At 41.0% G+C, this 20500-nt stretch overlaps 1 protein-coding gene across 1 annotated transcript; it reads right to left on the minus strand.

Annotated features, from left to right (window-relative positions):
- Positions 1–7046: 7046 nt before the first annotated feature.
- Positions 7047–20057, minus strand: LOC134619948 (guanine nucleotide-binding protein subunit alpha-11-like). The gene is made up of 7 exons (XM_063465744.1): positions 19907–20057; positions 15542–15726; positions 15034–15188; positions 12792–12920; positions 11227–11356; positions 9729–9882; positions 7047–7252 (listed from the first exon to the last, which is right to left on the minus strand). Exons 1-7 carry the CDS (start codon positions 20055–20057, stop codon positions 7047–7049), a joined length of 1110 nt encoding a protein of 369 aa, XP_063321814.1.
- Positions 20058–20500: the final 443 nt, after the last annotated feature.

Below are 20500 nucleotides of genomic sequence, written 5' to 3' on the forward strand. Positions count from 1 at the left end.
GCCACCCTCTTTTTAAAGGGACCAAAAGTAATTGGAAAATTGACTCAAAGGCTATTTCATGGGCAGGTGTAGGTAATTCATTTGTTACAATATTATCAATTAAGCAGATAAAAGGCCTGGAGTTGATTTAAGGTGTGGTGCTAGCATATGGAAGATTTTGCTGTGAATAGGCAACATGCAGTCAAAGGAGCTCTCCATGCAGATGAAACGAGCCATCCTTAATCTGTGAAAACAGAAAAAAAAAACCATCTGAGAAAATACTACAATATTAGGGGTGGCAAAATTTACAGTTTGTTACATCCCGAGAAAGAAAGAAAGCACTGGTGGACTCCACTGAAGACAACAGTGGTGGATTATGGCAGAATCATTTCCATAGTGATGAGAAACCCCTTCACAACAGCCAACCAAGTGAACAACACTCTCCAGGATGTAGACGTATCCATATCCAAGTCTACCATAAGGAGATGACTGCATGAAAGTAAATACAAAGAGTTGACTGCAGGATGCAAGCAATGCATAAGCCTCAAGAATAGAAAGGCTAGATTGGACTAAAAAAAAAAATCTTTAAAAAAAAAAAGCCAGCACAGTTCTGGAAAAAACATTTTGGACAGATGAAACCAAGATCAACCTCTACCAGAATGATGGCAAGAAAAAAGTATGGAGAAGTCATGGAACAGCTCATGATCCAAAGCATGCCACATCATCTGTAAAACACGGTGGAGGCAGTGCGATGGCTTGGGCACGCATGCCTGCAGGTGGCACTGGGACACTAGTGTTTACTGATGAAGTGAGACAGGACAGAAGCAGCCGAATGAACTCTGAGGTGTTCAGAGACATACTGTCTGCTCAAATCCAGCTAAATGCAGTCAAACTGATTGGGCGGCGTTTCATAATAAAGATGGACAACGACCCAAAACATGCAGCCAAAGAAACCCAGGAGTTTATTAAAGCAAAGAAGTTGAATATTATTGAACGGCCAAGTGAGTCACCTGATCTTAACCCAACTGAGCATGCATTTCACTTGTCGAAGACTAAACTTTGGACAGAAAGGCCCACAAACAAACAGCAACTGAAAGCTGCTGCAGTAGAGGCCTGTCAGAGTAATGAGGAGGAGGAAACTCAGCATCTGGTGATGTCCATGAGTTCAAGACTTCAGGCTGTCATTGCCAGCAAAGAGTTTTCAACCAAGTATTTGAAATGAACATTTTATTTTCACTTATTTAATTTGTCCAATTACCATTGAGCCCCTGAAATGAAGGGATTGTGTTTTTTTTAATGCTTTTTTCCCCTCACATTTTTATGCAATCTTTTTGTTCAACCCACTGAGTTAAAGCTGAAAGTCTGCACTTTAACTTCATTTGAGTTGTTTAATTTAAAATTCATTGTAGTAATGTATGGAAACAAATATTTATGGACCCAGCAGTATGAGGTATTTTTATGGGGGATCTATAACACTACCACACTATCATCAAAACTCTAAATAGGAAAAAGAATGGGGTTACGTACCACCAATACATTTCCATAAACTTGTAGAATCAATGCCAAGGTGCACTGAAGTAGTTCTGGTGGGACATAGTAGCCCAACACCTTACTAAGACATTTAGGTTGTGTTTTTTCTTTTTCCTTTGACTCCTGTCTGTTTGCCATCTGAGATTTACATACACAAATCCTTCATTATGAGTAAAGGGTGTAAGGTCCTGGCTTCCCCCCTGTTGTTATAGCCTTCATTTCTCAGCAAGGCCAATTTTTGGAAGCTTCGCCCACACACTCCCACAGGAATCAGTTTTAAATGTCAGCCATGTAAAATTGGTTCTGTCCCAAAAATTGGACCTCATTCTGTGAGCTCATGTGATGGATTCAAGTCAGTCATTGCAGCTTGCCGAGGTAGGAATAAAGTTAATTTTTTCCTTTTTTAAAAGACTTACTAAGATAAAAGGTAGAATAACTGCCTAAGGCCAACAGAAGTCTTTCTTCAAATCCTGCAGAGCTGCTGCAAAGTTCCCATCAATCCTGCACACTGACTGTAAAATGCATGTGGAGGATAAGAAAAGCACAGTGTTGTAATTAATGTGGTATAGTGTGTTTTCTGACTTCAACACTGGTCGTTTGGCAATTAAATATTTGTATAAATTATTACAGTAATTTAGAAAGTAGTTTTCTTGTACTAACACGTCTGAAAATGCTCATCTGGGAATCCCTTGGCCCTGTCCTGGAGTTTTCAAACTACGAGAGTCTATGTGCGACCTGAAAGGCTATACTCACATAACAGTTTCTCTCACAGTAGCCTTTCAGTTTTATGCAGGGCGCCTGTGGATTCAGTGCCTCACTTTTTTAGGGTTTAGAGGTCTGATGGAACTGAACATAACATTTTCATCCCTAACACAATGGCAACTACAGCAGTGCTTTTAACAGACAGGTTCACTATTTACCATCACAACTAAGTGTTTAAACTGCTTTAGTTTAATTATAACCCTAGCTCCAAAATGTCCTCAAACTGGTTCTCAGAAAGCCAGGTACAGAGGTTGTCTGCAGATATACTGACACACAGATGCACAAGCACATGCGCACCCAGACATATCCCCTACCCCGCCCCGTCTCACATACGCATGCTTGAAAATGTCAAGCCGTCTGGATGAAACAGTCACCTGAGCCACAGCACTGGTATCACCCTCCTTTGGACAGCCAATATCAGGCGCAGTGCGAGGTTGTGCATGCATCCCCATTTGTGTGTGTTAGAATTACATTTCTCTTAAATGTGCTCCAATGTATCCCTTTTTGTTAAATATGTATGCTGTGTGTACAGTTTAGTGGAAAAATGGTGACTGAATGTTTGTGGAAGCAGGCTGTCACGGACTAATAAGGAGCTGCTTTGGTTGTGGCAGTCAGATGGACAGATGAGGCGACTATGATCTAACCATGTGAAGCCTGATCTACTGTCAGCTGTCGAATCTGCATTTTCAGAAGGAAAACAGGTGAAAGTTTGGTCCTTTGTTGATGTGACACCAGTGTTCACAAAGGAATTTTTGCAGTCTGTTTCTTAGACACACACAAACTCAGACACACACGCTGCTCGGTGAAAATGAGTGGTGTATGTGCCAATCCAATGCAAATCCTGCAGTTTTTGTTCTGTTTGCAAACAGCAGGTAACAGCAGACGTGTGATTGACGCCTGTGAGACCTTATTTGTCTTGGTGACAGAGCCTCACAACGCTGCACGGAGAAAACACATCACGCAGACAGACACGGCGGCTCACTCTGGACATATCTGTGAAGGTCCCTGTTATAGTTGCTGGTTCTGTTGTGCTTCTCTGTGTTTCTAGTTCCTTCATTTCCTCCTGCCCAGCTCTGCTGTCATGCTATTGTTACTCTTCATGTTTCAGTATTAGTTACATGTCTTTTGGTTGCTTTCTGTCTTATTTTGAAGGTTTATTTTCTTACACCTGTTGTAGTTTATTTCTAGATGTCGGCGTTTGGTCTATCCTTTTGTAAGTGAGCTTTGTGTCTGCATTTGGGTCCTTACTCATGTCCAAAGAGTGTCATGATCCTGAGTCTTCGAACCCATATTTTGAGTTTTGTGTTCTTTATCCTAAGTTAAGAGTTATGTTTTGTTATGTTATTATGTTTTGGATTTTGTGTGGGGTTACAGTTTCTGGATAGGTTATGTCGGTCCATGAGCTGGTTTCCCCTGTGTCTAGTTGTTAAGTCTCCATTAGTGTTCGTCAGTTTCATGTTTTATTTTTTCCCTGTTTTATTTCACCAGTCTTTCGTTTTGTGTGCTTTTGATCACTTTTGTGTCCACTTCTCGTTAGTATTCTGTTCAGCTGTGTCTCATTTTCCCCCAGCTGTGTCCGCTTTCCCTAATGTGTGTATTTAAACCCTGTTTCCTAGGGTTGATACTTTGTTTCTATTGCGCTAGTATCAATCTGAAACCAATATCATCATTGGTATCCATTCTATCGATATTTAGATCCACCGATCTCTATTACTGGGTGCAAAACCTGCCTGCTGCACAGTGAATAGTGACACAAAGAAAGAAGGAAGAACAGGAATGTGTGTTTAGAGGTTTTTTAATATTAACTATAAAAAAAAGTCCACTTCCTCCACCAGATTCTACATAAAATAATTCACTGTCACCAAATTAGAGGTTTCCCAATTCTGAAAAATAGTTACCTACCACACACAGTAGCTCAAACACACAGTTTACATCCTGTTGGTCAACAATGTTTAAAAAAATACAGCAGTTACAATTAAATCAAACACGGAAGTTATCATGTACAGTAGAATTACACTTTTCTGTTAGAGGGCATCATCAAAGGTGTAAAAATATAGCTGCCACATCTGAAAAATGTAGCAGAGTCAAGATCAAAACACTTTATATACAGTCAACAAAAAAGCAGCTGGAACCACCACTGTGAGCTGATATTAGCTTCAAAGTCAGTTAAAGTCATTAAAGTCACTGGCATTTTCCACTCGGCATAAAATGAGGCACACAGAGAAGAACTCAAACACACGATTAATATCATAAAAGGTTGGTTTAATATTCTTTTCCACGCGGCTTTGTTTGGTGTCAGTAATTCTCACAGACTGTAGATAAAAGAAGGACGTGGTGAAGTCATCCATTGGTTTCTGGACTTCAAATAGATCCTATATTGGTCGGGTTTATTACCTAGAGCCTCAAGTGGCTGTTAGAGAAACTGCAGTTTAAAGCACTTACATGTTGGATAAACTTCTTCGGATGGCTGTTTGGATTACAATGATGTTGTGGAAACACAATAATCGTGGAATGCACACATGGCATGCTATCACAATAACCATTAACATATTATAAGAATTAAGTATCTCCAATGACAAGAATTACCAGCTTGGATAAAATACTTCTTTTTTTAATTATGCAAATTATATAAATTGACTGTTAATGTAGTGAAATTACTGAATATTTTGTTAGTTTCTCCCAAATCCAAATTTTTCAAAGTATACAAGGCAAAAATATAAAAACAAAGTTGTTTTGCTAATACATAAAAGCCTACAAAGGACTTAATGTGCTTCCAGCTGACTTGCACTGACACAAAGTTTTGTCAAAATGAGGCATCACCTGCTGAGTTTTTTTTTTTTTTTTTTTTTTTTTTTTTTAATCTTTTACCATCGTTAACTTTATAAAATAAGTTCGCAAAACAATCAACTCTCTGAGTGGTGATGATTTTAACACAGAGTATGAATTGTGTTTGGAGTTGACAGAAATATTGAGCAGAGTTGGAAGAAACTGGTGTTTGACAACTTCAAGTACAGAAACCTGCTTTTCTCTAGCTTACCGTATGCGAACTGGACATTTAAAAGTCAAGCTAAGAGGGCTATCTCCTGCTGTATTTTTGAAAAAAAAACCCGAACGATACACATTCACATGGGACATGACATTTATTTTTCAGGTCTTTGTCTTTACTCCTCTCAGTGAGCCCACTCTGTTTTGCTGGCCAGCTTCCAGCAGCTGGCAGCTCTGGAGGCTAAAACAACAATAGCATTTCGCATCCCGTTCTTTGCGCAAAATGTTAACTCCTTAAATACATTCATCTGCCAAACACCCAGTGAACAAAAACCACAGAAATGATGGATGTCTGTGGCCTTGTCTGAACAATTTGACAGCAAGTAGAGGTAATTTGTTGCCAGTGGCACAACGAAGCTTGTGAGGGAGCATTTTTGAATCACAAAGTACAAGATGTCCTCTTTAAGTACCTAAACCAGCTATAGCAGATTTTTTGGACACTCTGGGCATAATATTAAGCAAACAGTTGGCTATTTTTGCATCATAAGAGCACAATAGGAGCCAGTCAGGATTTAGAGTCTCTGACAGATGGATTCCCAACGCGAAGCTGCTTTACAGAACACTTTAATTAGTGTTTGACTAAAAAACTGCAAGTTTGTTAGTTAAAAGAGAAGATGAGAAGTTAAAAAAACTGAAAAAAGTGAATCTAAACAAACCTCAATACTTTTAAACTTTCCTTCATCTGGCTTTTGGAGTTTATACAGTTCATACAAGTTTTACTTCAGTCCAGATTCACTCCAACATATAGTCTGTAGTTTCTTTCCACATTTATATCATTTAAGAGCAACTTACTCTCACGGCCACTAAAGTCAAAAGTTAATCTGTTGTCCTATAGTGCTGTCACGGCATTGTGCGCTGACTCAACAGGTGGCAGTTGCAGATTTCTGCTCATCAAATGACGGCGATTGTGCTGAACAGATGTGTTGAATACAGATAACATGAAAGAAATACTGGCAGTGAAAGATAACTATAATCAATAGGGATTTTGGCACGCTGGCGGGTGTTTTTCAGAAACAATGAAGGACAGTGCTGTGACAACAATCGCCCACATTCAGGGCATGTAATAAAGAAGAGTGCAGTAGTTTGTAACTCATATTGCCCATACAGCTCATAACAGTAACGCTTTGTGTTTACAGTTTGCGTTGGAGTGTGCATTGGCTTCTACGGTACCTGAATGGGACTGGAAGATACACATAAAGCACTTAAAATGTGTGACAGTGGTGTTGCATTCGCGTGTGGCCCCATCTCCACTTGTAAAAGTCATTACTCTGTTAATGGCGGCACAGCACTTCATAGCATCTCTGCTCCCGCTTCAATTATGGATCAATTCAGTCACGGCATGACCCGAACGCCTCTTCATCTTAAAAAAGAAACATCAAATTGGGCAAAAAAGCTGCAAGCTGAGAGAAACGAGAGAGTTTACTGGCTCCTCGTCATGTGTTTCAAATACTTCCTGAACAGAAGAAGAGGATGAGAGTAAAGTTGTGATAGTCGTGGTGATGAAAGGAAAGTGCTTTCAATCTCCACTTGCATCTTAATTAAAATGAAGAATGAGAGGAGGACTAGGGGCACAAAAATATTAAGCAAGCCTGATGTTCTGACTTCGGCACTTTAGAAGGAATTTTATGTGGAAAAGAGAAATCCCATTTTGGCTTTCTCTCATACAAGTAAAAGGTCCACAAAGAGACACGAACCATCTTTCCTCCTGGCTTTCATTGTCTGGTAAAAGTTCAGATGATCCCATAGTCCCTTAGAGACTTGAGCAGCACCGTGTCCTTCACGTCGCTGAAGACCCTGCGGATGTTGTTGGTGTCCGTGGCACAGGTGAAGTGGGGGTACAGAGTCTTCCACGTCTCCCGGTTGTTGTGGTTGACGGCCTGCTGCTCGTACAGCTTGCGGATGAACTTCATAGCATCTTCGGGGTCATGTTTCCTGCCTGTTAAAGAGTGGAGGTGAAAGATGGAAGTGGACAACAAAGAGATGAATTTGGGTGGAATAAACCGACTGATGGAGAAGAACAAAGACATCAGAGAATTTTAGATTTACTTGTCACTAAGCATGAGATGGAAATTAGATTAATCAACATGGCAAAGCATTTTCAATTTCGAATTTAGAGCCAACTTTCAGCATTTGCCTGAAAGTCCAAATCCTGAAAAAATGCTGTTAGCTTAAAAAAAGACCTTTGTAAATTCCCAGCTGGTGTTTTTTGAGCCAGCTGAACAACAGCTCACATATGCAAACCGAATAAAAAGGTGATCACAGCCAGGAGCCAGTTTTTTTCCTGTTTTCTATTTCGGTGCATACTAGAAATTATTTGAAACCCATCTCTGTCAAGTCACCAGGATGGTGTGTCCTAATAGAAAACTTGTACTATAGCAACAAACCACTGTCACAGTCCCAAACTAATAATTATGTACAATTATTTATTTTATTAATGTTGTCATCTTTGTACTGACTTCTGAATCCCATTTGGTGTCAAACAAGCCCTTAAAAAGATCCTGCGAGAGTGAAACCCCAATACAGAACAGAAGATTCAGTGTCAACAGAATTGACATAGATGGCTGGGTTGCAAAGCAGCTTGCAGAGGTGGCTAAAGTTGCATAGAAGGATATCAGCAGAGCGATCACAATGGCATGCAGAGCCTGACTCCAAGGTCTGCCTGAACTAACACTATGTTCGACTTTATTCCACCAGCAGATGAAAAAACCTCCCTGCAAATAATATATTTGATAAACCGTAAAGAATACTTTCTTGATGATAATAATACCATTTCTAAACAGTTCAAATCAGCTCCTCACTCTTTAAAAACAGTAGAAGACTGCAGTGGATTATTAACAGGTATAGCCTTCAGAAGTAGTCACCGTAGCAGTAATAAGGACCACACAGTCCCTGCACTGGAACACAGCCACATTAGCGGCAAATAGCAGCCAGCGCTAGGAGCTGTTCACAGTTGTCATTAAGGTTAAATTGACATCAAAGAGCTTGACCCTGTGTGAGTCATTATTTTACCCCGCTAATGCTAGTGGTAAAACACAGTGTGTGCACCGCACATACACATGTGCAAATTTTCACTTTCAGTCACTCATTTCAATCTTCCACACACACACACTTGTACACCTGGGGGTATTCAGGTGGGGGTGCAGGGCTTGCAGGAAGGACAGTATCTGTCTGTGGTTGCCATGGGTTACAGAGAGAGAGCGGAGGTGTGTGGGGGTGAGGGGGGCACCCTACAGCCTCTAACAGCAGCAGAGTTAAAGTCTGCAACCTCGTCATTAAGCACACAGAGTACCTGAAGTGACTCATCTACAAGAAAGAAATAAAGAAGGAAGGAAGGAAGTCAGAAGAGACAGAAGAAGTAGGAAGAATGGACGGAAAGATAGAAGGAAGGAAGCAAGGATGAGGGCAAAGATGGTGAGCAATAAGGAAGGAAGGTGGCAAAGACGGTGAAAAATAAGGAAGGGAGGCTAGAAGAGGGTAAAGATGGGAGAAAAAGAAGGAAGAGGCCAAGGAAGAAAGAAAGGAAGACAGGAAGAGGGTAAAGATATCCGAAAGGGGGAGGAAGAGGGGAAAGATGGTGAGAAAGGAGGGAGAAAGGAAGGAAGAACAGAAGGAACAGAATAAAGAAAGCAACAAGGAAATGCGGAAGACTGCAAAGATGCTAAGAAGGAAGGAACGAATGAAGTAAAGAAAGAAGACGATAAGAAAGCAGAAAGTAGAAGGGAGCAGTGAAAGAAAAGAAAAAAGCAAGAAGAGAAGAGCAAAAAATGTCTGGTGGCCGTGGTGACGGCGACAGAGGGAGAGACTTTCAAGCTTAGAATTAGAAAATGAAATCACTTTGCACACACGTTTTTGGAAATGACACATTTTGTACCAGGTGTAGAAGGGAGTGATGAAATTGTTGCATGCTCAAAGCAAATTGGCTGAAGCCAAATAACATCACAGCTCTCGTGTCTCGGACATGATTGTGTCCACGCTGCGATGAAAATAAACGCTTGCAAACAATGAGCTGCAATTGTAATTGTTGATGGCAGTGAAATCTGGCTGCTGACTGGGCTCAGCATTCAATGCTGCTGTGATTTCTTATTTGAATGTCTGAAACCTCCACGTTGAGGCTGAGTGTCGGACTGATTCACAAATATCAAACCCTTAGTGCTCTCAGTGCTCCCCGCCATTATTAAATCCACCACAACTCACGAACACACACATGTGCCCCAACTTCAGCACATGCACTCACAGACATCTTACAGTCTGACCAAATCTTTACAAAGAGCCTTCAAATAAACTAAAATACTTGGAATATGGTTTTCTTTTCTTTCTTTTTTTACAAATTGTTTGATCAGTTGTCCGATAGTTGCTAGCAAAACTACAACACACCTTCACCCTAAATGCAAACAAACAGAAGACCAGCTGACCTGTGAAACTGGGGAAGTATTTCTGCAGGTCTGATGTTTTGATTTTATCAGTCAGGATGTCAGTCTTGTTGAGGAAGAGGATGATGGAGGTGTTGAGGAACCACTGGGAGTGAATGGTGGTGTAGAACAGAGCCAGACTCTCTTGCATGCGGTTCTGGGGAGGACACAGAGCATTATCACAGAGGCAGGGAGAAAGCAGACCTTCAAAGAGAGGAAATAGGTTGTTTATGGGCAGCATATGGACCACAGTGGAGGTTAATAAATGCGATGGCAGACCAGAAAGTGTCTGGGAGAGATAAACGGATCAGTGACAGGATGGGAGGGAAGAAGAAGGCGATAGGGGGCTGCAGAGGCTGAGAGGAGATAAGAGAGAGGCTTTGTTGTGCAAGAGCGAGACCTGCTGGTGAAACGATGGAATGACTGTAGTGAGAGACACATTTATGACTCCGGTACACACATATATACTGTGTTATTTATTAACAAATTACAAAAACCCCCAAACATAAGCTAAACAATCCAGTGTATGCTGTGTGTAATTGTAAATGTGCTGTGTATTTTGCACGATCTATGTCCAGTGTGAACGGCCATCTTTAAACTGAGGTGGTGGCTTACGACACCAGCTGTCTGCCACCTACAGTGCAGGCTTGAGATCCCTTCCCAGACGCTTCAACCCCCGATCACACCTTGCCTCAGGTGACCACAATAGGTCACATGGTGGGTTGGGGCAAGGTCTCTCTGTGCTTTCACCCTTAAGCTGCTTTTTTGTTTTGTTTTTTTTGGCTGAGCAGAAGTCTGCCTGCAGTGAGCTCTGTTGTCGGATGGAGGCAGTGTACAAAGCATGTGGTACAACCGGTCTGTGGGCCACTGTTGCTTGTGTTTTTGTTGGGTCGCCAGCCAGCCGAGGAGAAGAGCGACGTTACAACATATAAGGAGCTGAAGTGAAAACAGAGTGTTGCAAACTCCTAAGTTCTGACTCAGGTAACCGAAACACGGCATTGCGACACCATCCGTCAGCCACCTACAACGCAGCCCTGATAACCCTTTCCAGGACCTTCAACCCCCAATCACACCTCGACTCAGGTGACCTCGATAGGTCACATGGTACGCTGGAGCAAAGTCTACGAGTGTTTTCAACCTTCAACATTCTCATTGAAGGTAATAACCCACGCCTTTTTTTTTTTTCACGTGATGTTGCAGATGATCAATAGTGGGTCAACAACCCTCAGAAGACAACCCCTCATAAGGCTAAATACTCTCGTCCTCTCTTAAATACCTGGGATGTGAGGTGAAGCATCTTTGCAAACCTAAAGAAGTCCAGTTACCTTCTTCTTCAATCTTTCAAGACTACAATGACCTGGATGGCTGAGCACCTACATATAAATATTCCAAGCACCTTAGAATAGCTGGTAAACTATCCGGTAGATAAATCTGCACAGATCCTATGATTGTGTTCATTTTCTGGAGCTGTAAACTGAATGAGAGTCACAGGCGCTCTTACAGTCGTGTCTTTCTCCTCCAGGACTTGGTCATACTCGCTGAGAGACGCAAGGAAGATGAGGGAGGTGACATTTTCAAAGCAGTGGATCCACTTCCGCCGCTCCGACTTCTGACCGCCGACGTCCACAATCCTATCAGGGATCAGAGGAAGGAAACGTGTAAAAGAACAAACAAACTACAAATTGCCAAATGACCGTGAGCTGCTGAAGCGCCAAACGCGAGATCGAGCAGGGATCTCACTGGAGATGTGCTTACTTCTCCTGCCCAACAAAGTAACACTGTAATGCCAACAATGATAGTGATCGAGACAGTGAGGCATCTGGCACACCTAGAAAAAATGCAAAAACTATGACAGAACCCTGCACGAGCAAATCACACAAGAGGCATTCATTAACGTGCAGGTTTTCCTCTGTGTCCCTGCGTACCTGATGTGAGCTAATTCCTTTGTTAATATTAAATCAATTAAGTACTAAAATTAGCAAATGAAGCAAATGAATATAACAAGTATCCACATTGGAACAGGTGCCTGCGAGAGATGAAGTATGGCATCCAATTTATTCAACAAAGATGTTCACTGCATAAAATAGTATTCATTATTACAGCATGTCTTAATGGATACTAATTTATTTAATCAGGCCTTTTTATAACTGGCCGTTTTGTGTTCACCTTTTGAAAAACTACGTCACACCTAGCAACGGGGTCAGCCACACCTCGTCACTGAGCTCAAGGTTCCCTTCCATTGCTCCAAGCATTTCCCAAACCACTTACAGCTGTACCCAAGATGCACTACTAATTAAGAAAAAAAATAAGCTGCGATGTGAAGTGGAGATGTCCTTCTTAGAACATGACGCACTTTATTAAACGACAAAAATGCCTCTTTGCCTTTCATTCACTTTTTTATTTTGCCATTAATTTATCCAGATATGTTTTCTCTTTAGTTTAAAGTGCATCATTATTTTCATTTCCAGCTCCATATTTGTATTCTTAGAGTCTAGCAGAAGAGCTCTGCATGATTCACAGTTTTAAATAAAGCTTATTTTGGTCACCTGCTTGTTGGGATTGCTGTCCTGAAAGCCAAGGATGCCCTCCCTCTGTGACATCATAAAGATTCAAGAGTAAAAATAACTGCCTGACACAAAGTGTGTGATCTTTTGGCTCACAGGGATTACTTGTACACGCACAGTGAAACTTTGGCCATGTTTAATATCAGCACTGCCCCTCTGTAACAGTATACATGTGAAAGAAAGTAAAGAAAGGCTTTTACTAGGTCAACTTTAAATGCTTTTAAGAGTTATTATTTTAAGATAATATGTTGGAACACAATGTCCTTTAGAAATAAGCTTTGGATCTGTTGTCAAAGCTTAGTCTGACTGCCTACACATTTTCAAAATAAAACCCACATGAAGTCTGCACAGAGGCAATCAGAAATGCGATCCTATTGCGTCCAAGCAGGCGTGAGCAGACAAAGCCTCTGCAAGAGTCAATAGTATTTTTTTCACAGTGCAGTGAATAGTGAAGGTATTGGATTTGTCCCTGTGAGAGGTTAGAAATCCGAGGATTGGTCACCTTAGTGTGATGGTATTGACGGTAAAGGAGTAGTCGTGGATGCCCGTGGTGGGGAATCGAACTCTCAGCACGTCCTGTTCCGTGGGGATGTAGTCCTGGGAGGTGATGCGGTCCAGATTATTCATGTAGCTGAAAGAGAGACGCGATGGGGCCGAGGAGAGAAAAAATATTACAACGGCAAAAAAAAATCTGTTTCTCACACTAGAGGATATTTCTACTAAAACATATTGCTTCTGTTTACTTTGCATCCGGCAATGACAGAGTAAAACAAACTGAAGCGACACGAGACTTATGATGAACCGGTGATGACAGAAAAGAAAAAACTGATTAAAAATGCAAGAAGGGAATGGAGCAAGTCCACATCAGCCTGTGTACAGACCACAGCTTTATGGCTCATGTTGATACAAGCTGTCATTAGCTAATGTTGACTGCCTGTCCCTTATCAAGCACGCACCGCGATGACTGAACTGCCGGGTAAACACAGACCAGAACAGCAGTATAAAAGAGAGAAAACAGAGGCAGGCTGAGCCCACACTTTGTTCTGTGACACTTGAGATACTTTTAGCGTAAGGCTCACACCTACTGTGTCTTTTCCCGTTCTCGTAGCTCTACACTGTGGCTTAAAATGTTTTTTGTGATGTAGCTATAAAACCCGAAGACTCCGTGAGCGCGACGTACAATTTCAGTGACAAGCAGAGGTGGAAAATGGAAAAAATGACACAGTTAGGGCATAAATCTGAAGGGATCCTAGATCTTATCAAACTGGAAAAAGTTGTCATCAGAATAGTTTGGTCGATAAAATATCCAAAAATGCTCGACTCATTGTCCGTGAAGGTTCTCAGTCATGCAGGTCATCATAGTCTAATGAACTTGGAAAGAAAAGTGTCTGGACTTCTTTAAGTTGCTTGAAGACGTTTCACCTCTCATCCGAGAACTGAAGAAGCTTCTCAACTGCTCAAGAACTGCTCAACTCATTGTTTTAGCCAACATAAAAACCTTCAAATAACATCTTTGTTATTTAAATGAATACCAAAGATGTTATTATATCGTGACAACGTTAAAAAAAACAGCAAAAATGGAAACCCCAAACAGCGTAGAAGGAGCACAAACCTAAAACAACTTTAATCTCTTCCTGTCTAAATATAGCACGTTCACTGAAGAGGACAGCTGTTATTAGTATGACTACAACGGATGACGGGTTTGTTGTGCTTATCTTTTGTTGCATCATTTGTGTAACAGCTAATCAACATCACCGACTCTTTGTTTTATGGCTGTGATGTTACACCTTTATGTATTACTTATTTATTGAGACTTTTTCAGACTGATAATAAGCAACAGCACACTGACTGAATGCCATGCCGTGTCTCTTGTCGAAAGAAATGAAGGGTATTCATTTTGAACTGAAGGTTTTGTAGCCATTTCTGTTTTAAGTTGGATTTTTTCCCCCAAACAACAGCCTAAAATAAGGAGTTAGAATTATTTACTTTGTGATTTGAGTGTTTTTCTTGGCTCTGGGATGTTAAAAAATGAGCAGCTCAATCAATAATGATGATAACAAAATCTAAATAGTTACATCATATGGAGAAAATTACCAGGCTACCTACACATTACACCAACACGAGCTGCTCAGCCATTGAAACCATGCCATGAAGCTCCAGCCACACAGTTTTTGTCCAGATGTTAAAAAGTTCAGGAGGTTTAGGACTGCGCTTCAGCACTCAGAGACCGCGCTCTGCAGCATTACATGGTTTGAGACTTTATGGCTGAGTTGCTCTGGTTCCTAAATGCTTCCACACTGCCACTTACAGTGGATCGTGGAATATGCACAAGGGAAAAAACTTCACAGACTGATTTGTTGCAGTGGCGGTATCCTATTAAAACGCCACGCTTGGATTCGGTAAGCTCTTAAGAACAACCAATTCCTTCACAAATGTTTATAAAGGCTGACTTCAAGCCGAGGTGCCTGATTTTATGCCCTTGTGGCAATGAGGCTAAAAGCACCTGAATTCAAAGATTAAGAGGAGGTGGCGGCCACTAAGTTTTGTCTATATATGGTTATCCTTTTTTCTCCACAGATATCGACGTGCACTTTCTTCCAAACTTGCCGTCTATCATCCTTTCCCATATCCTGATATTGTTGTTGGTGTTTTGTTGTGACAGCATTTCATCATGTGATACTGTGTCCCAGCCCTCACAGAGGGTGTGGTGCAGCTTTGACTTCTAGCAAAGCACATCTACTCACTACTCTGTAGAGTCCAGGAGTTGGTACTCGCAGCGGCGGCTGTAACAGGCACGTATTCCCGAGTCTGCCCAGAGGCGGCGGATTGCGTCAACATGGCCCCGTTCCAGTTGGGTGACCTGTACTAGGCTTACGTCCTCCAGCCTCTTGGCATAAATCTGGAGGACAGCACAAGATTCTCAGTGTGAGGAGATTTCATGATGAATGCTTAAAAAACATTGAATACAAGGCTTTTTAACATCCTGTATAATTAATCCTTCAACAGATGCTTTGCACCAAGGATTTGTGCATGTTTATAGTAAAACCACCAGCTATTTATAGGCTACAGAACGCTTTGCACGTATATTGGTGCCAGCGTGTTTCATGCTTCTTCTTCAATGTGGGCGTAATCCCACAAATCCTGGGAGTGCACTTCTGGTCAGACGCCCGCACACCTGTGCTGGCGCCCGTGTTTATGAATAAGCGTTGATGTGTAACTGGGTGTGTCCGTGTGTGTTTATGCTGCATCTACCTCGTTCTGTGGGTTGGAGTAGGGGATTCTGAGCGTGGCCATTGCTCCTGTCATTGCAGTCATGGCAGTTAAGATATTCTGGTAGATGCATTTGGCGAAAGCCTTCCTCTCCTCCTCTGAGAAGCCTCGTCCGTGAATGATCCTCATCTGTCGGATGAAGGTGGTTTTTCCACTCTCCCCAGTCCCTGAGGCAGCAAACAGAAGAGCTAATAATTTACATTTAAAGCAGAAATCCTTCATTCAGGTTTCCTCAGATCAAAGATGAGATCGAGTTACGAGTTACATTATTTTTTTTAACTGAAAATAATGGTGCTTTAAAAATGGCCAGATATGCACTGCATTCCCAGGGAAAAAAATGGAGACGCTGTAATTGTGAGAGAAGGTTAAAGCACTTATCTGTCAGCAGTATATTTAAGAGGATGGGACGATGGTGCTACCTGATTTAATGTAATTCATACATTCATACATTAACACAACTCCCGTCCATTTCCAAGAATACTTCAGCACCTTTCAGACCAAAAAGGCTGCAGAGCTCTTCTCCCTCAGACTGATATAAAACCACATAATAACTCCTCGTTCTGCGACAGGTGAACACACCTGTCAGGCATAAGATTCTACAAATACTTCTGTATTGCACCTCCACGCAAATGTTGTTCTTAGATTTAGAGTGTACATGCTATTTATTAATGGAGCATGCACTACTCTTACACAACCTCAGTCTTACTTTTACAGTTTACAAAGTTACAAAGTTTTTTCTTTGTTTTTTATCACTGTTGCATGTGTACATTTTGCAGGCTCTCATAGTGTTTTTGCAATATCCATGCTTACTAAACATTTAACACAACATCTTTAAAAGGTGGTAATATGCTGGTGTTTGCATCACATTCTGCTATCCTTAAGCCCTTCCCACACACACACAGGTATTTTGGAAAACAGTTTTTTATATCGTTTTTTGGCCTTTTGTCCACAACCATGTTTTAGGTCACTGAAAAGAAGTCTTGATGCATATGCTCAATCATCCAGGTAAAGAAATCTCAAGAAGCTACATCCACATGAACAGAATCAACTTTTTAGGGTAACTGAAAAGCGTGAAGATTTTCAGAAGCTCTGTTTCATGTGGATGGGATGGTCTCTTAAAACAAAAGCAGAAGCTCCTAGTTTAAAAAAAATATTCTCATAGATGTGGGTGTAGCCTTAGTGGTCAGAAAAGCAGCTTTAAAACAACATAATCATTCTCTTTTGCATCCAAGGCTATGGTAAGTTCCTCCTGTAGCCTTAGGGAGATCAAAGTGTTAACTTTGAGCTTTTTTGTGAATACAAACTATAAAGTAGCGTGATAAGGAGACTTTATTCCACGAAGCTGAAAAACGAGCACTCAATTCAAAACACAAAAGGCCTGATATACAGGTTGCAGGTACCCTCTCTGCAGACTAGAATCAAAGATACTCTGTTAAAGATACACCGAACGAGAGGGGGGGAAAAGTTGATTTATGTTCTGTTACACCTCAGTTTATTGTTAACATTTTATGCCCCTCTTGTTTTATTGTTTTGTATCCATATCATTCTGTGTGGTGACTGTATTTCATAACGAGCGCCCTGGATTTACGCTGCTTCTCACACGGTTTCAGTCCCAGGGTTTTAAGTCGTGTTTATTATTTTAGGGTTCTCTGTTTGCTTTCACTGATGTTTTAGTGCTCTGTGTGTTTTGTATTACTGTCGGTTGAGTTCTTCATTCCTATTTTTGATTTCTTTATTATTTCACTCTCAGTTCTTATTACATTCTAGTGATGAATGTGTTGATTTTTAATAGTTTTAGTTCTGTTCCTCCCCTCATATCTTGTTGTTCTCACCTGTGCTAAGCGGGCTGACCTGTGCCTTGTTTCCCACCTGTTTTCCTGTGTAATCAACCTTCTGTGTATAAATAGTCCTGTCTTTTCATCTGTCTAATTTTCAGGTATCTGTTATGGTTCCTGTGTTGCCTCTGTGATTGCATTTATACTTTTTTATGGCCTCTTTTAAGTCTGCATCCTGCACTCAGACAAGGAGTACAGAGGACTGAACAGACTTCAGTGAACACTCCTGAAATCCTAACTTAACCACTCAGATGAAAGAGTGAGTGGTCTTTGGATGTATTTCTTTTATTCAGTTGTCAGCTAGAGGAAACTAAACTCTTGAAACTTTTTATTCTGGGAATCAACACAACTTTTGAAGGAAAATCATAAAGCAGCGTTTGTGTGAGACGTGCTGAAGATGTTTTCCTGACAGTCCAGTTTTTGCAAATGACAGAAATTTTTGTAAAAGACATAAGAAAGGCTTGCCCCCGTGTATCACGTCTCATTATCTTTTTGGTCTGCTGAAAACATCCCAAAAAACGACACGCTCATTTACTGTGTACTATTTACTAGGTATCTGCTGCTCTTTCACAGTGACACAAAGCAGCAGCATAGCTATCATAACAAGATACTGTGGTTCACGCATAGCTGCAGAGACAGATAGTTGATTAACTAATACAGTATTAGACATTTTTAGAAAAATTGGATTTGGTTTTGTATTATTCTTTTGGTTTTGGCGCAAAAAAGCATGAAAAAATTACAACAATCAAAATATTTACCAAAAATGTATATAATCATTACTTAGAAGCATACTTTCCTGTTAATATACATAAAGTATGGGACTTTTCTTTGTTTCATCACATTTAGATGGATGGATGAATAATACTGATTCTATTTTTTTTAACCACTAATCCAATGGTCATGAGGGAGTTGGAGGCAGGTGCACGTCCCCAACCTGTTGCAGGACTAACACAGAGAGACAGAAAGCCATTCAAGCACACACTCAGACCTACAGCCAGTTAACCAAACACATCTCTGAACTCCACGAGGGACCCAGAGTACCAAGAGAGAACCCACAAAGATACAAGGAGAACATGCAAACTTGACACAGAAAGGCCCCAGCATGGGGCGACAGCGCTAACTCCTGCGACACTGCACTGCCCACTTATTCAATATATGTCAATAAAGTGGAGCTATGATGTTCTACCTCATGTTTCAATCGTATACGTATATTACGAGAATGTCCAAGCATTCTCCAGCGAGGGATCTCTTGTTTATGATCTTTTGATTCATCATAAACTTGATTTTCTGTCTAACAGAGACCTGGCAGCGGCCCAGAGACTTCTTCGAATTCAATCTGACCACTCCACCTGGGTTTGTTTACACCTGTCAAGCCCGTGTATCTGGACGTGAGGGTGGCGCTGTCTGTTCCTGCCCATTCAAAATTTGATATCACAATGATACAAATCAATGGACCAATTCCCACAATCTCAGCTGCTTTTTGCTCTCTATCTAAGCCCAACACTGACCTTTTAAATGATTTTTCTGATTAGAAAATCGTGGGCATTTATATTAAATATGACCAAAGATTCAAATAATGAGGACATTGTATGTAAAGTAATTCCTGTGAGCTCTGGCTTCAATCTGCTCTACACACTTGGTTTCAGACACTTTTGTCAAATTTTGCACCTTTATGACATCATTTAAAAAAAAAAAAAAAAGATAATCACACCCATACAGCTCTGAATATCAGAACGTTGCCCATGAGCTGTTCTTGAGGGACAGCCAGAGTAAATAAGGTTAATTATTATAAGACTCTATTAAAGTACAAGCATGAGAGTATGGATCTGAAAAGAGGATCATGCATTGATAATTACAAGGGTGTAACTTGTGTCCATGTTGCCCTAAAATACAGGAAACCTTTCTGGTCTTTGTGTTATAGTGGTTGCTGTTTGACACAAGCACTAAAAAGAAAAGCGTATATATTCAAATGACTTGGTTTTGTCTAACAAACAGCAGAGAAGCTGCAGAAACAAGACAAAATAAAGTCAGTACGTAGAGATATTCAAATTCAAACGATTGAAAAAGGAGTTGTCAGTTGAGTTTCTGTCAGCTAGACCATTTATCATGTAAATATTTCACCTATGACACCAGCTCAGGGTATCTCTGCCAGGAAGGTGAAATTATCTTAAAATCAATCTGAAACTTGTCAGACTAACTGTAAAAAAAACCAAACAAAGCTGGGCTTGTATGTTTCTGGGCTGTGTGCCACAGGTGGTTTTCAGGTGGCATAACCAATCCCAACTTTCATCGTTCATTCTTCACATACTCACATGGTGACACATGCCTTACCCTAGCTTATACACTCATGTGCAGAGGCCACCAAACAGGCCAAACAGTCTTGATTTGTCTGCAGGGTGTACCCTGTCTGGTCAAATTTTAAATGCAGTTTAATGTCTGTTTAGCCTGTTTTTTGTGGGTTGTTTTTTTTGTTGTTGCATGAACCAACAGGTGTGTGTGGTGCTCTACTGACCCAGCAAAAGGATTTTAATCTCCCTCCTCTCCTTCTTCTTCTGTTGCTTCAGGATCCTCTTGATCTCTTTGTCCACAGCAATGGTGCTCTTCTCCTCCTCGGACAGACAGCACATGCAGGTGCGGTAGCACCACCGCCCGCAGCCGGCCATGGCCAAAAACACTGAAATCAAACTGTTGATGGATTATTAAGTAGCCAAGCACCCGCAATAATAAACTCACTGTTAGGCAGCTTGATGTCTGTTTGCTCTTCAGTGGTTTTTACTTGCTCACTGACACGCAAGTGGTCTCTATTTGCAAATATGCCGACCGAAGGTTAACTTTAAAGGGCGTTTCATACTTTTATGAACGCTTCATTTAACCACCTTTATAAAACTCGCCAGTCACTTCGGTGAGTAATCCCTACAGCACCTTTGTCAATAAGAACTTTTCCTTTTCGTCTTTTACAAGAGAAACAAAATGAATCTCTCACCTCCAATCAGTCTGTCACACTCCCTGAAGACGAGCAGGTACAGGTTCAGATTTCTTTTCCCGGGCCATTTTCCCCCTCCCTCAGCTCTGCACCTGCTGACAGTGGCTAACAGCTGCCGTGGCC

This window comes from Pelmatolapia mariae, linkage group LG23 (genome assembly GCF_036321145.2).
Source record: "Pelmatolapia mariae isolate MD_Pm_ZW linkage group LG23, Pm_UMD_F_2, whole genome shotgun sequence".
Classification (NCBI taxonomy): Eukaryota; Metazoa; Chordata; class Actinopteri; order Cichliformes; family Cichlidae; genus Pelmatolapia; species Pelmatolapia mariae.

Bases quoted from the DNA above. Each gene is read 5' to 3' on its own strand.
- LOC134619948 (XM_063465744.1), bottom strand. From the start codon at position 20,057: ATGGCCGGCTGCGGGCGGTGGTGCTACCGCACCTGCATGTGCTGTCTG. The intron at 15,727-19,906 runs GTCAGTAGAGCA...TTGCTGCCTCAG, and splicing joins GATTAAAATCCTTTTGCTGG to GGACTGGGGAGAGTGGAAAA. The intron at 15,189-15,541 runs GTAGATGCAGCA...GCTGTCCTCCAG, and splicing joins ACTCCAACCCACAGAACGAG to ATTTATGCCAAGAGGCTGGA.